Source organism: Falco punctatus (genome assembly GCF_963210335.1).
Source record: "Falco punctatus genome assembly, chromosome: 7".
Classification (NCBI taxonomy): domain Eukaryota; kingdom Metazoa; phylum Chordata; class Aves; order Falconiformes; family Falconidae; genus Falco; species Falco punctatus.
This window is the reverse complement of record NC_137587.1, coordinates 34614022-34630127: the sequence shown is the minus strand read 5'-3', so window position 1 is coordinate 34630127 and position 16106 is coordinate 34614022. Positions and strand designations below refer to the sequence as shown.

The 16106-nt window shown below is 44.3% G+C and overlaps 1 protein-coding gene and 1 long non-coding RNA gene across 6 annotated transcripts in view; both read left to right on the top strand.

Annotated features, from left to right (window-relative positions):
- BCL11B (BCL11 transcription factor B) overlaps positions 1–16106 on the top strand; it is a 96836-nt gene that overhangs the window by 10116 nt on the left and 70614 nt on the right. For 3 of the 5 annotated variants that reach the window (XM_080396131.1, XM_080396134.1, XM_080396132.1), the window contains exon 2: positions 4050–4415. In XM_080396131.1, the coding sequence (XP_080252257.1) occupies positions 4050–4415 (366 nt within the window). Of the gene's footprint in view, positions 1–4046; positions 4416–16106 lie in introns of all 5 variants that reach the window. The other 2 variants (XM_080396130.1, XM_080396133.1) reach the window with 1 other exon arrangement.
- LOC308067373 lies at positions 8417–12815 on the top strand. Its single transcript, XR_013929577.1, has 2 exons — positions 8417–10174; positions 10218–12815. It is a non-coding gene; the product is annotated as an uncharacterized lncRNA (long non-coding RNA).

Sequence of the window (16106 nt, the reverse complement as noted above, 5' to 3'; positions counted from 1 at the left end):
ACCCGTACCCTGTGAACAAGCATCTACGGTTCTGTCCTTTGAGGGCTTGGAAGTGATTTTTAGTAACACAGTCTTGTTCACTATTAATGGGTATGATTCTGAGACATCTGACAGGCAGAAAGTAGTTGCATGTGCATTTGCTTTAATACTGGGCATGAGAGTATTGTTTGCATGGGGCACATATGCTCTAATGATGTCACCACGCTGAAGTAGGAGTGCTGGTGGTTTTGTGACAGTGCTTTTATGGAATTAAGAAGTTTGTCCACTGTATTTTGACGTGGTTGGCAGCCAGAGAGCTTGGAGACGCTGCTTACAGTCTAGCCAGCAAGTGTAACGCTTTTCAGAGAAAAGCAAATGATTTAGATTGTCCGGTTGCATTAATTTCATGAAGCCATTGGATAAAAACAGTGTCACTCATGTCCCCATAGATCGTCTGTCCCCGGCTCGCTGTGCTCCCTAGGTGGGCAATGCCTAGGCAGTCCTCTTCAGAGAAATCTCTGGGTGCAGAGAAAATGCCAGGCACACCTTAACACACCTGGAAGAACCAGGGCACGAGTCCTGGCTGGAAATAGCTCGTTTGCATTTTTTTTTTTCCTTTTCCCATGTAAGGGAGATGAGATGTTTTCCCTTCTCCTATTTTGTGTAGCTTGATCTCTCCTTCTTAAAAAAAAAGAAATTAATTTTAAATAAATACTTGGGAGGAAACACCTTCCTCTCCTCAAGTCCAGCTACCAACAAACAGCAATAAAACCACAGAGTTAAATTCAAATAATGTGAAGCGACTCATTTGAAACCCACAGACACAAGTGGAGTCAGAACTTTAGATTGAGACTGGCCTAAATTGCCCCATTGGTATTAAAGGACTCCTTAAACAGCCTAAGATCTTGGCTGTTGTATTAACCAGGCATGACCTGATGCGTTATGGGCTGGACTTGCAGGCTTTTTTCTCTTTCCCTTTGTGGGTTTTAAATCTCTCCTGTAATGTTACTTGAATGTAGGTTTTTAATGGCTTAATTGAGTTGTCAATAGGAAGCCTTTTATTTTTTTTTAATGCCAAGTAAAAAAAAATGCAAATCGACATGGATAAAATGCATTTGAAGACCTTTTCAGTATTTTGTTTTTCATTCTTTTATGTCTGTTTTCCACGTCCTGAGTAAGAGGATGTAATATAGCTTCTGCATTGTTGGGTGTATGGCTGGTCTCATGCTTGATGATTTGTTAAGCTCAAATCAGAAATAGAGTTGAGGAAAAAAATCTTTTGATAGTTTGAAACCCAATTACTACTGATCACGAGGGCTCGGCATACCAAGAAAACGAAAAGCTGATTTTCGGTAATGTGACGACTGCCAAAATATGAAGGAATACCAGATGTTGTTTTAAAAAAGTGCCATTGCAGAGTCCTTGGAAAGAGAGAGTGAGCGAGTGTAAGTGAATAGGCATATGTGGATTTAACTAATATTCAGATGAAGTGTAGAACTGAAAAGAAAGAATTCACAACAGTTTAGCTGTTCAAACCTTCTTCATGTTTCCACAGATGCCTGGTCAGGACCCTTATCAAATGCAGCACTTTTGCTACATTTTCTGAAGAACACAATTTAAATCACTGGCAAAAAAATATAAATCCTCACATAAAAAAGATAATAAAGTTGAGTTCTGTGCTTTTCTTTTTATTTGTTACATATATATAAATGCCAAAATTCAGCCTTTTTCGTTTAAGAGACAGACTTTAATCTGAAGGCTTTACAGGAATGTTAGGTGAAACTAGTAACAAGCATTTTCCTTACAACCCTTGGTTCAGTTCCTGTTTTTGTGTTGTCTTTTCCAGCTCTTTGTCCCATCTCCCGCGTGTGTATCTGCATGCCTGTGTGTGCCTCTCTGTATGGGTTTTTTTAATATTTTGACACACTGCTCCCCCTTAATAGGAATTCTTCCTACAAATAGCGTGCACATTTCTAAAGGACCCTTTTCACAGTCTTTTTCTTTTGGCTCTAAAATGATGTATATGTAATTGGTAATTAAAGGTGCAAGCTTTCTTCAATATAAACAATATTGCTCAATGTTAGATCATTAAAGGGAAGTGCAGAACTAAATAATTACCTTTTGCATCGTGACACACTGTTCGCAGGCATCCGCTCCCCTCCCAGCAGTCCCTGTTCAGCGCGGGGTTATGGCTGCATTTTCACTAAAGCAAGGAGGCATCTTTTCATGATATAAATTGGTGAATTAATCATGTAGTATTGTCTTCAAACTCCTTTTAAGCTTAGATTAAGGGGTAAAAGGTAATTCATGGTTTTCAGAATGAGTATTTTGCTGTGTATTTGGTAAGCTTGGTGTGAGTTAGGAAAAGGAAGCCTTCCCGTGCCCATCATCTGCTCCAGCAGGATGGTTCATGCCTGAGCACTTTTCTGAGGTCCCTGTCCTTTTCTGCTGTCACTGGTGCTGCTGCTGCTCTCCGCTTTGCTGTTAGTGAAGTCTGATGAAACTTGCAATACAGCTGGTAGATACACCCATCAATTATTCATTCTGGAAGGCAAAAATGGGGGCAATTCTTTTTCTAAACTGCCTTTTTCAAGGTTCAACCATTTTTGTTGCCAGGTAATACATTTCACCTTCTACCTCTTATCTCTTTCCTATGCGTGTTTGTTTTTTGTATTTTTTTTCTTCTTCAATTTGCTGAAGAGTGGGACAAAATTCCTTTTGTTTTTCAGCCAGGATGAGAATTCAGATCTGGATTATAACATCTGTTTATCTCTGTCTTACTTCTTTGAGATATTTGTGTGACTTGCTTTCCCCAGGAAACACATAAGCAAACTGCGCGGGCTAGTAGTGAACATTTTTCCTCCTATTCCTTTAATCCTGATTCGATTAGAGGTCTCACTCACTGATTTACATACTGTTAGTTCCTCTGTTTTGTTCAGCCCAAATCCTATAGTCCTTGCAGAGGCAAAACAGCCTTAGGCAAAAGTCAGTGGTAATTTTGCCTGAGTAAAGACCAAGGTTTGTATGATTTGGCAGTTACACAGCAGAACAAGAGAAAACAAACCAAAAAACACGTTTTGCCCCAGAAATGGATTGTGATCCATAATTATTTTATAATGTAAGAATTATCTTCTAAATACCCATTAAAAACACACTGTGTTTTATTAATTGTGAAATTAGAAGTTATGTATTTCTTAGAAACTGATGCAGGTCACTCAGAAATGCTTTCCCAGTCTTTGGGGGTAATGGTATGAAATCCATCAGGTCTGTGGGCAAGATTTAAACAAAAAACTTTTATGAACCTATATAACAACTGCAGGGTTATTTGACATCAGGAAAGTAGAGTGGAAGATTTCAGGCTCAGCCAATATTCCCAGTATGTTAAATAAGTGCCTCATTCTCTTTCCCACTGTACGCACTTTTGAAACCCCTTAACTTCGCATGAGACTGTATCTTCCTTACCTTACTCTTGCAAATAGTTTGCTGTGATTCATGCTAATGGGTGGTCATTTAACCTTGGCAGTATCTTTGTGATGGGACAAGGTGGTACTAGTTTTGTATGCCACAGGGAGCCTGATCCTGTTTGTTTGGAGGACAGAAGCTTTTCCCCTCTCTCTGAAATAGGAGGAGGGATTTGGGTGCATGAGCTTTGCTGGATGGGGCCTTGGCCAGATGGCTGAGAGACGTGGTGGGAATGAGAAGGTGGGATAAAAAGAGAGGAACTATTTCAGAAAGTGACTTGGGGCTTGAACATTTGCAAAATGGCTCTTTGCTGATATCCTTGCAGCGCTGGCAGCAGTGGGAAGGAGCTGTCAGGAAAGCTATGCCAGGTCAGCCTTTCCATTTTGTTTCAGGCAGGCTTGTTTGCGAAATATATTGAAATCATTCTGGGAGAGCGGAAAAGCTGAAAAATAAAAGAAAGATCTAATCAGGCTTGCCTTCTTTGGGGGTTGGGGGGAGGCTGGGCCTCTCGTGATGCATCCTTCAGAGTCTGTGAACATTCAAAGCAATCTCTTTCTCTTCTCCCCTCGCCCCTTTCCTCCCTCTTTCTCCTTGTCCATGTAAAGCAGAGGCTGACCATGTGGAACCGGCACTCGCCGACGAGGATGAGAGCCTGGCAATAGCAGAGCCGGGTGGCATCAGCATCGCCGCAGGCGGGACAGACCCCGACTTGTTAACCTGTGGACAGTGTCAGATGAACTTCCCGCTGGGAGACATCTTGGTTTTTATAGAGCACAAGAGAAAACAGTGCAATGGCACTGGTGGTGCCTGCTATGAAAAGAGCATGGATAAGAGCAGCCCTCCCCCCTCCTCACGCGCCGAGCTCAGGAAAGTGTCAGAGCCAGTGGAAATCGGGATCCAAGTCACACCCGATGAAGAAGACCGTCTTCTCACGCCTACAAAAGGAATTTGCCCCAAGCAGGAGAACATTGCAGGTACAGCATGTTTTACACTCAATCAACTGCCTAGGTAATCTTTTAAGGAGAGCCCTCTAGAAAGTGCCATGAAACAGAGGCTTCAGTCACAGGTCTTTATAGGAGCCATCAGTCTGGAGGATCCTCATGGCTCTTCAGGGCTTAGCAGGGCTGTCCACCCCACATGTAAATCCATGTAGCTATCTGTGCAGGGCCAGCTCCTGGAGAAAGCGGCCTTTCAGTCCCCTAGGAGGGCCAAGGGGCAGCCTGTACATGTAGGAAAAAGCAGAAGGTTTGGGTCAGAAACCATTTCAGGAGCATCCTTAAGCAGGTTGCAGTGGTGGAGGGATAGGGGACTTTAGTAAAATGCTCAGTTCAGTCCAGTTCAGATACCCTTTGTCACATGCAGACCTACTGGGAAGGACCAAATCCTGATCCCACTGACGTCAGTGGAAAAATCTTCTTCCAACTGACTGCAGTGGAAAGAAGTTGTGTGGGCTAAAGCTGGGGTTAAGTCCTTGCTTGTTCCTTCTGCTGGGACAGATGTCAGCTTCCTGGTCTGCATTACTTCCTGGGCCACCTCTCCTGGGTCTCTGCAGGTGGCTGGAGTCGGGTGGGCGACACCTGCATTCACGTGCGTGCCTCAAACGGGTCTTTTGAATGAGGAGACAAGAGCACGGGCTGGCCTGGGTAAAGCAAATTGCAGGCATTTCTAAAATTCTCCTACGTGGTGCAGTTCACATTTACTCAGCGGACCTCCCGGCTCAGAGGTGGGCAGGTGGGCAATGGTATCTGCCTGGGCGAGCTGCTGTGCAGCGGTTCCTGCAGAGCGCCTGGCATGGGGCCGCTTCCGCTGTGCAGGGCGTTTCTCCCCTCTGCAGCGGCATGTTCCTCTGCAGCAGTGAAAGGAAGGCTCTGCTCCGTGCTAGTGAGTGGGGGTTTTATGTTACACAGCAGGGTCTCCCCTCAAACAGGCCTTTTTTGTTCAAATCGACTGTATCCCATACAGGAGACCAGTAGCAATTTGTCTTTGCTGCCACTGTCCTGATTTCTCTAGGAACTGTCCTATGGGATTAGATCTGACAGTCTAGGATCCTGCCTGTAGTAGGGATGTCCCCATGACAGGATCCCCAGAAGACCTGTAAGAAGCTCCTATCCTTACAGTTGAAGCTTTAGAGAGTCCTGCTTTTAGCATTGGAGGTCTCTGAGTCAGTCCCCAGCACCTCTGATGGGCTTGGCCATCATATAAGTGAGGATGCGAACTTTGAACTGCTGCAGTCTTCAAATCTCCAGGTGATCTGCCTCTTAGGAGAGGGCATATGCCGCTCATTGACTACTGTGTTGTCTTCTAGGAATCCTTTTTTGGGTGCAGTCACCATCTTGGCATGGGGCAGCCGGTAGCTTTGGGGGCAGCCTGTGCTCTAGTGTTGTATGCAACCCTGCTGTAAGGCCTGACCCCGTCATTTCCTCATTCTTTTTCAGCTTTCCCCATCCCTTTGCAGTTGTGAATGCATTTCTTGGCAGAGATGACTACCTCATGGAGTAGCAGCTCTGAGGGCTAGATTTCCTTCCCATTTGGTGGGAGCAGAGAAATATTAAAGACCTTCTCGGCCAGTCTGCTGAAGGTCTCCTGGATGGTGCTGAGCACTGTCAATAGCTGTTGATCTCTGTGCGAGCTGATGGTGCTCAGCCCCTTGCAGAAAGTGCCCAGTGCTTAGTAAGGTTGGTCCAGGAGACCTATGCTGTAGTTGTAGTCCAGATCTTATCTTTTACTAATCTGTACCCAAGGTCAGTCCGTAAATACCTCAACTGCCGTACCAAGCCCACAGGGTGCTGTCCCATCCTGGCATCTGGGGGTCAGCATCGATATAACAAATGCTTTTGCCATGCAGAAAATCTGCTGAGGGAAGGGGTGAAGGGGATGTTCACATGTGGAAAAAGCATAGAAAAAAAATTAAAAGCCAATCTGGAGCACCTAATCTCTTTCAGACTCAACTGAATATCAAATGAAACTATGTCGGAAAGATTTTGAATCAAGAGAAATAAAAGGGTTTATCATTTGATTGGCATTTTCTCAGCAGTGCACAGAGATAGGGACATCCACTAAATAGTGCAGTAATAATGCTTTCTCAATTAGGAGCCCAGCTCCGAGATAAAAAGGTGCAGTGTCCTTCCATATTTTTTTTTAATAGCAGCGGATAGTTTTCAATAGTAGGATAAAAGCCTCACATTACAGCCATGGAGGGTAGCCATGAAAAACCCACAGAAGTCATTCACTGGAAAGGCTTTAGTGGGATATACCAAACCCCTTATTTATATTTCAATAGAAAGGCTTTCTGCATTAGCCAAGAAAATCAGAATCTGCATTTAACATTAAAGGTATTTCCCAGTGAGCGGCTGTAGAGCATTGTTGTTAGATTTGTTAAAAAAAGAGACTAAATACGATTTCATAAAAGGGAAACTTAATCTCTAAGGCAGCTTTCTCCCACCCCGCCACCCCCTCTCTTTATTTTTTTTTTTTTTTGGTAATAATGCAACAGCCTACAGTATTTTTACTTTATATGTGACGAAAGATATTCTTAGCCTTTCTGTACTGCGACAGGAAGAATGAATTTCTTTATTCCACCAAGAAATATGTAAAATAATCCCTTAGAAGTATGGGGAGATATGTTTGTTCAAAGCATTTAAAATGTTATTTTAATCAAAGGCACAAAACACTCTACATGCTGTGTCAGCTAAAGGAGACCATTACATTTTAACAGCAAATCATGCTCTTTTTTTCCCCCTCCTAGCCAGCACCCGCCCCACTCTGAAACTAACTTTTTTTTTATTAAATAAAAAGGCGAAAAAGATTAAAGAATAAAAAAATTCAGTGGCTCAAATGTATAAAGTAATTTAATATGGTGGAAGCATTAATTATTTTAGCTTAATTGAATTCTGAGGACTGCAGTAGTTGCATTTTTGTAGACAAGCTCTGTTTATTATTTCTTTGTGTAGATTAACAGTAAAGGAAACATAGATAACTTTCAGTTATTTATTGTAAAATAAATGTGTCAATTCATGTGTAAAGCAAGCTGTTCAAAGATAATTGAGTCTTTATATTTGAAGAGGGAAGCCAGAAATCACCCACTCGCCACTTGGGCTCCCTGAAATATGCTGCCACCGCTGCTGCCCTCAAATAGGTTTCAGCTCCTCTCCTTGATCTTGTGTTATTTTTGTAGACCTTCTTATTTGGTCGAAATTATTTGTGTGGCCTTCTGTGGTGTGACTAAGCTGCCAAACCTTACAGCTTCCCATGGCTGAGTGCAGTGAGGGTACATCAGGTGCTGAGGTTGGCTCTGCCATTGCACCCCTCTTCCCTCTGGCTGTGAGGAGGTGGGGAGCATTCACTCTGGTGCAGGCTGCACCGCAGTACTGAGGTCTTTCCTCCTCTCTTCCTTTTTACCTTTCTTTCTTTCCTTCCTTTCTTCCTTCCTTCCTTCCTTCCTTCCTTCCTTTCTTTTCTTTCTTTCTTTCTTTCTTTCTTTTCTTTCTTTCTTTCTTTCTTTCTTTCTTTCTTTCTTTCTTTCTTTCTTTCTTTCTTTCTTTCTTTTTTCTCTTTCTTTCTTTTTCTTTCTTTCTTTCTTTTTCTTTCTTTCTTTCTTTTTCTTTCTTTCTTTCTTTCCTTCTTTCTTTCCTTCTTTCCTTCTTTCTTCCTTCATTCCTTCCTTTCTTTCTTTCTTTCCTTCCTTCTTTCTTTTTTCTCTTTCTTTCTTTCCTTCTTTCCTTCTTTTTTTCTTTCTTTCTTTCTTTCCTTCTTTCCTTCTTTTTTTCTTTCTTTCTTTCTTTCCTTCTTTCCTTCTTTTTTTCTTTCCTTCTTTCTTCCTTCCTTCCTTTCTTTCTTTCTTTCTTTCCTTTTTTCTTTCTTTCCTTTTTTCTTTCTTTCTTTTTTCTTTCTTTCTTTCTTTCTTTCTTTTTCTTTCTTTCTTTCTTTCTTTCTTTCTTTCTTTCTTTCTTTTTTTTTCCTCTTTCTTTTTTTTTTCTCTTTCTTTCTTTCTTTCTTTCTTTTTTCTCTTTCTTTCTTTCTTTCCTTCTTCCTTGGTAACTCTGCTTGCTCTGGTCACTGAATGCCTCCTGACCACACAACAGACCTTGTGCCACTTGGAGGGAGACAGGTAATGTTCAGGAGTCTGCAAGAATTTGCATACACACAGTGCACATCTCCAACTGACATTTCTAGGTATCAGTAGAGACAAAGGCAACTTTATCTCCACAGTCAGCCTTTAAGGACCTTCTGATAATGAAATCTGTCATTTTTCCTGACTGGTAACTTGCAAATCCAAGCTTTTCAAGGTGCTTTCATTTAGTTATCACTGTCCGTAAGGTGCGTGGTAACATGTTAGCTGGCACTTGGAGGACGTGACCTGCTTAGGAGCAGTCTGTCCTGTGAAGTTGTTTTGTTTTGTTTTTTTTTTTTTTCCAAATTGGCTGACCTGTTTGAAAATCAGTTCTGCCTCTTGTACAGAGGGTGTGATAGTATCAAACAGATGTACCAGATTGTTGCACAGCAAAACACAGCCAGGCCAATGAGTTGGCTAGGAGTTATCAGTCACTGCTTCTTTCACTTTACCGCTGGCAGATATTTTGGAAAAATTTAGGCCACTGTTTTATTTTATACCTCTGTCTTTCATATTTATCAGATCTTGGGCATAACTAGGTGACCTGTCCTGGCTGAAGAAGGCCCCAGGGCGGTGGCTCCTGCTGTTCTTTGATGGTATCTCCTGTCCTCCTCATGGCGCTGCTGGGCTTGCGGGCCACCAAGCTGTTTAGCAGGACTCTCTGAAACAATCCAGATTAAAGAAAAACTACTGAACAGCTTGTTTTTAATTCTGGATGGTTTCAGAAAACCCCAGCAGAGAGGAGGGAGACTCTGTGGGGCAGGCACCTCTTGGACCAGACCTTCTCCAGCTTCACTGGCTGGTCTGCACATTTGGGGTAGCATACCCTTGCAGACAGGTAACCACACCAGCAGCAGAGGTTCATTAAGACAGTGTAGTTAATTTCTGCAAAGATGGTGCCAGGAAAGAGGAGGGGGTTGATCTCAATTCCTTATTCATCCCATCCCAGCCGCCAGTACTGGGCTCTATATATTATGTACTTGAACTAGATGTGCATCGTGAAAAAAGGCTCCCTGTCAGAGGTAGGATTTAACTGCAACCCCTGCTCCATGAATGTTCATTTCAGGCTTTTGAATGGTAAAACTGCCAGTGAGAGAAACTAAATAACTCGTATGTGCTGGAAGCCAGAGATAAACACCGCTGCAGGTTGCCATGAAATAGGCTATTTGATATATTTAGAATTGTTATTTTTCTCCAAATTAAGATTAGTTAAATCCGTGTGTGTTGTGTGAGTGATTGTTAACTCAATGACATGGATTATCCTTTTTTCAAATCATGACAGCTAATTATTATTGCTGTCTACCCTGAGACATTCACTTACAATGTACCATTATGGACCCGCACACCCGCATTAACTGTAGGACTCAGACAGCCATCGTGATGCCTTCACACGTGAGGGGAGGAAAACATGAACTGAAACAACCTGAGGCCTGTGGCAGCGATGTTGGGCAGGTTGGGGAGTGGTGTCCTGAGCAGCACAGAGCTGGTACGGAGCTTGGGGCCATCCCCCTTCCCAGGCCGCCATGGCACCTCCCCAGGGCAGTGGGTCTCACAGGAGTGACTTGTTTAAGGCAGGCCAGGAAAAACACGGTGTGAAGAGGCTTCCAGAAGAGTGTAGTAACAGTGCCCAAGAAACTTGAGTTGCAGCTGCAATCCTTTTCGTGAGGCTTTTCCAGGCTTGTTTCTTCCCTCACGTGTGCCAGGCTTTCCCTGAGCATGGAGGAGTTACCAGGCCTCCTCCTCCTCCTCCTCTGCTGCTTCATCAAGTATTTAGCAATGTGTTTTGCTAATCGGTGTTGTGGAGGGGACACACCCCCCCACCCCCCCACCCCCCACCCCCCCGAGTGCCAGCTGCCGCTCCCCTGGGAGCTGGGTTAAGGAGCAAGCCTCCTGCCCCTGGGGACCTCACCGAGGGCCTGACTTGGGTCGTGAGGAGAAAACCAAACCGGGTGATCTCATCCAGAGCCCAGCTGGCACCTGGAGCAGGGCAGGGGGGATGTCGAGGGAGCCTGGCTCTCCTCTGGGGACAGGACATCCCCTGCGCATGGCTGAGGCCTGTGGTGGCAGCTGCCCTCCCCTGGTTCACTGTGGCTTCAAGCATGACAAGGGGCTGCTGAAATACTGAGGGCTTAAAGTTTTAAGGCTGCCGGTGAGGCCAGGTGGAGACCAGTGTGGGGGTCTCCAGGGGACATGATCCCCCACTTTGGGGGATCCTAAGAAGGAGTGGTGTGGAGGGTGCCCAGGGGTGGCTTGGCAGCCGCCTGTTGTCAGCGTGCCCCTGCAGCTTGGCAGGGAGGGATGGCCGGGCTGCGGCTGTGTCTCCCGCCAAGGCAGCGGTAAGCACCCTGCTAATCCTGGCGGGAGTTAAAGGTGAGAAACCTGCTGATTACAAAACATTTTCTTCCCCTTGCTTGAACTCCACCACACCCATGTGGCCCAGCTCCAGTGCCCTCTGCTCAGCCCCAGCCCAGGGGCCACCGGCTGCCCTCTCCCTGCCACCATCTCAGCTCACCCCCAGCCATGTCCTGCCCAGGATCTGACATTGCCAGGCACCGAGGCTCTACCAGTGTCAACTATGAAATGAAAAAAAAACCAAGCTAAAAACACCGCTGAAGAATATTATGCCCTTGATCCTCCCTGCCGGTTTTAGCTTTTTGTTTTGTTCCTTTTACCATCCTGTTTTTCAAAGTTATGTTCAGCACCCTGTGTGCGGTTAGGAACCCCGCCAGGCGGGGAAGGCAGGTGTCGGTGCTGGAGGGGCAGCAGGGGGTCCGGTTCACCCCGCTCTGCCCCATTTCCACCTGGGGTAACTCCCCTGAAACTGGCTGTGCCATGCCGGATTGATTGGGCGGCACAAGCGGGGACCTGCCCCTGAATGCACAGGGCACTGAACTGCAAAATGGGAGCTCTCTGCTGTTATTTTGTCTCTCTCTAATCTCTCTTAGTTATAGTCATCTTTGGTTTTATGTGTGACAATGCTAGGTAAAACCTTTTTGGCAGAAGTGCCGTTTTGCAGGCTGATGAGAGGGGATTTAAGGTGGTTGTTCAGTGCATGTGGCCATGTTGGTCTGGGGTGGATGTGCATCGGGAGTCACTCTTTAAGAGCAAAACTTGCTTGCTTGCACTGGCTTGGCACTTCTCTTACCCTCTTTTAATTCAGTGGAAGGACTCTGGACTTACTCAGAGGTACAGCTTGGTAAAAATGTCACCCAACAAAGTGGTTTTTTGTCTTTATTTAGTCCCTCTTGTGAAATTACTTGGACCATGTGTGGAAGACCAGAAACCATCTGTGTATCTCCGATTACTGTTAGCATGGAAAGATTGGTAGAGTTTTTAGGCAACACTAATGATACATGATGAAAAGGCACTGGTCATCCAGTCATTACTTCTTTTTCTTAACAACTTTGCAAGCAGCTGTTAGGAGCAAAGTAAAAATAGTGCCCAACCATCCTACAGACTGCTTTGGCATTTGTCTGGATGTGACTAATAGCAATGGGCTTGTGCTCAGTGGAGTATTGACTACAAGAAAGGAGTCTGTGTGCATTCGCAGGGGAATTTTGCGCTGGGATGTAGCTGAAGGAGAGCCAGTTGCGTGCAAGTATTACAAAAGAGAAAAGCACCCATATAGACAGAAAAAGTTGCTGTTCCTCTCTGATGGTGAATAAATACATAAAGGCACAGAAATTGTTGCTTTGCTTCAGCAGGACAGAAGTGCTGCTATAGCATGAGGCTGCCTCCTCCCTTCATGTCTTTTCCATAGATTGTTTTTCTTTTTCAGCCCGTGTTTGAACTGTGCTGCCTATACACACAGTGACCAAATCGGCTGTGACATAAAGGTTGAACCTTTCTAGGTTTTTTTGGAGATTGGAACATTTTTCTATCATAACTGGAGAAAAAAAACCCTGTGAAGTAATCATACTTTTTGTACAAGAAAGGCTTGGATTTCTATGTCATGTCGCATAACTTCAAAGGGCATAGATTTGGGGCTGAGTTTCAGTGCTGGCTTTGGTGGCCAAGTGGGAAGATGGGAGCCTGGAGGGTGAGAAATAGAGGAGAGAGGCCAGGTACAGAAATAAAACTGTGTTTCTCAGCAGACAACCCTGGAAGCCTGGAGAAACTGGTTAGCTTCTGACTTGGGAGACACGCACACTCGCTCGGACAAGAGCATCTTTTTCAGCATGGTTCCTTCTCCCTGTTCCCTCCCACCCTCCAAATGGTAATTGGTGGGCTGTGCAGTAGAAATGTTATAAAAAAAAAAAAAGAAGAAAAAGTGGGTGGGTGGGGTATCTAGGGATTTGGTGTCTAAGCTCAGGAGTTAAGCCGGAAATCCCAGAGATGTAATGAAAACAAAACGGACTTTTCACTCGCGCTGTGGCATTCTGGCAGTGAGAACGCTTTCGTGAGCCAATGTTTTCATTGTAGGTTTTCTCGAGAGAAGTAGTGGAAACGAATCGTTAACCCCTTAACAGGAATGAATGTGGTTGCTGCAGCGGGAGAGCCGTCTTGGCTCCTAGTTGCCATGTTGCAGAGCTTGGGGGTGTGTGTATGTTTGTGTGTAGTGGGGAAGGTGGGGTAGATACTGCTTGTAAGGAGTTTAATAATCTTAATAGCAGATGTGAAGTGGTTACTTAGCGGTTGTTGTTTTTTCCTCTTTGCATGTATGCCTTTGCAGAAAGATTTGAGCATGATCAGCATAAACCACGGTTAAGTCCAACAGCTCTTAAACTTGCTCTTTCTTCTGGTGTTTGGTAGCGTATTTCTTGAGCGAGAAAACGGGGACACTGCTCTCCGGTCTCTCGGTAGGGTCATAAAAGCTGCAGATGGAAAAGACCTACCAAGTAGCAGATCCCTGTTTTCCTGGAAAGTGGAAGTACAGGATATGTGTGTGTCACAGTCATGTTAAGTATATAGCTTTAAATGTCCAGCAGCCTTGGACAGCATTCAGCATTACAGGAGTAAGCCCCTTCATCAAAAACAAAAGAGTCTAGGGAGGAAAGGAGGTAGGAGTGATTAATCTAATTTACCTTAACAGCCACTTTCGGTGAAGAGATTGTGTATCTCTGTCCCCCATGCTCTGATCAGGCTGCATTTTATTTTGATATTTTATTTCACCTTTTGATCACAGCTGGCACTTACCATATTTCTCTCTCCACTCTCTCATTAGGCTATTTTATCTGCATGTATTCTTGCAAGCGGTATAGAGCATCAGCCCTCTGCTCTAGCTAAAGAGTATCTCATCTACCTTTAGCATCTCTGAAGAGCAATTAAAGTCATTATATACCTTCTTCCAGCTGCCCTAGATCCTCTGGTCCAGCCCTGGCATGCAGGTTTGGGACTCTTGGTGCTGTGCAGACTTTGGACATAATTGCATAGCTGCTGCAAGGGGCTGTGTCCCTGCAGCTGACCTAGCTCAGCGCGTCTGGCTTCTGAATAGATGTTTGCCTTCTTTCTTCCCACTTTGACAGCTCCCCCCTCTGCACTCCAGCCCCTCACTCTGCCCCAGCCCACTCCTTGTCTGCTTACTCTGGGAAAGCACTGCGGCGGCAAGGTATTTGTGGCTGAAATTGCCTTAGCAATGAGCAGAGGCTGAGGAGAGCGTTGGTTCTCCCGCACCCCCCTGTTTGAAGAGGGGAAAAATAGGAAAAGAAAGAGATGCTGCTGAATAAATGATGGTTCTACATGTTTTTTTATACTACGCTGCTTTCATAATGGTCATTTAAACAAGGTGGAGTGCTGGGGGAGGAGAGAACAAGACGAGATGGCAGACAGGGATTAAACAGTCTTCTTTTAAGACATTTACTATTTTGAGAATCTAACCTGTAGCCAGCTAATGTAACTGTAAAAGTTTCCTTTGAATTATTGGCAAGGCATCCTGAAGTCTTCTATTACAGCTGATGTACTTGTGTGCAGGCAAAATCCAGATTTGAATTTAGCACCTACTTGTTTTATTTTCTTTATTAAACAACTCCTGGCTCATTTTTTCCTTTCAATACTTGCTTTTCGTTTCCCGTTTTCTAGAGTGCCTTATTACTAGCTCATAAAAAGAGTTAGAAACTGAAGGGAAGTTTCCTGAGCAAGAAGGAATTTTTTTTTGGCCTTTTTTTTTTTTTTCCCTTCCCCCTATGGCTTGGCCTGGAGCCAACCTGTCTTTCAACAAGTAGAGAGCCATTCCAAGTTGAAATTTATAGAGCAGAGTCCAGGTTCAAGGGCTGAAGCCCGCCAACAGCTCCAGCCTCTTTGTTACTGATTAATTCTGCAAGCGGTTCAGCTGGTTTGCTCACTTCTACCTGCTCTTCACAGCATTGCCGTGCTTCCGAGCCCTTTCCCCCTCCCCTGTTTTTCAGCAGCACCTTCACCCCTCACTGTACAGCATCCCCCCGCAAATTCATTTTAACCCCATGCAGCCCAAGCTGCACTTAGTTGGCTTTACTGCAAAGTTACAAAAAAAAATCTTTGCCCTCCACTTAACACACACACACACCCTTTTCTTACAGCTAATTTTAAATGTCTGGAGCTTCCCATTTCAGTTCAGCTCATATTAATGATTGCTTCTTGGCATCATTTGGAACCCAGGTTCCCAGGTTTTAATTAGTTTACTCAAACGCACGCAGCGGGGCAAAATAGTTTCTTTCAGCTTTACCTGCAAAGGATGTTTCCTGTCTCAGTGAGGGGGGTTTCCCTTGCGGAGGGATTTGAAAGGCAGAAGTTTTCAAGTGGTCTCAATATGGGGCCGCACAAGAGTGAGCGTGGGAGGTGAGGGGGAGAAAGAGCAGGAAGAAAAAAAGGAGAAAAAAAAACCCCAACCCCAAAAGAGAGTTTGGGAAAGTACCTTGAAATGAGGATGGTCCCAGTCCTGCAACAAACTGGCTGTTAAAGCATCATCTTATTGACGTCAATGGGGGTTTTGCCACTGGCTTTAGTGAAGGCAGGATTGCATCCTTAGCCTGCACCAAGCTGTAGGTATGCCAACGGTCCTTTTGCAGTCAGCGGGATTACTGATGTGCAGAAAGTTGAGTATGTCTGTAAGTGTCGGCAGGATTAAGATCTGTGCTGGTATTTTCAGACCCAAGTGAAATGCATGTGGGAGGTTTTTAAAGAAGAAAGTGCATGGGAGTTTTAAAAAACGGAGAGTATAGCCAAGGCTGCCATTTTTAAGTGCCTTGGGGAAAAACCTGGGTTGCTATTAAAAATATCGGAGAACTAATGTGTTACTAATTGTGACACAATTAACTTCTTAAATGTATTTGATTCCAAGTCTCAAGAAAATAAAAGATGGGGATGTATAACTAGAAATTTGGTCCTGTGTTTCAGTTAAAACATTTCTTTTTATTAACTAGAAATAAAAGCAAGCCTAGAGGTTCACTTTACTGTGCATCTTGGTTACTCTGCTACTAGAAGTCTACTTTAGAGTAGGTTGTTTAAAGAATTAAAAAAAGGCAACAACAAAGAAAAGAAGCTCAAACCCAGTAGCTGTCTGAGACCCCTATATGTGGTTTTACCACAAAGCTCTTAAATTCTTGTTTAAACATTTCTCCAGAGCTGTTACTCAGGAAAT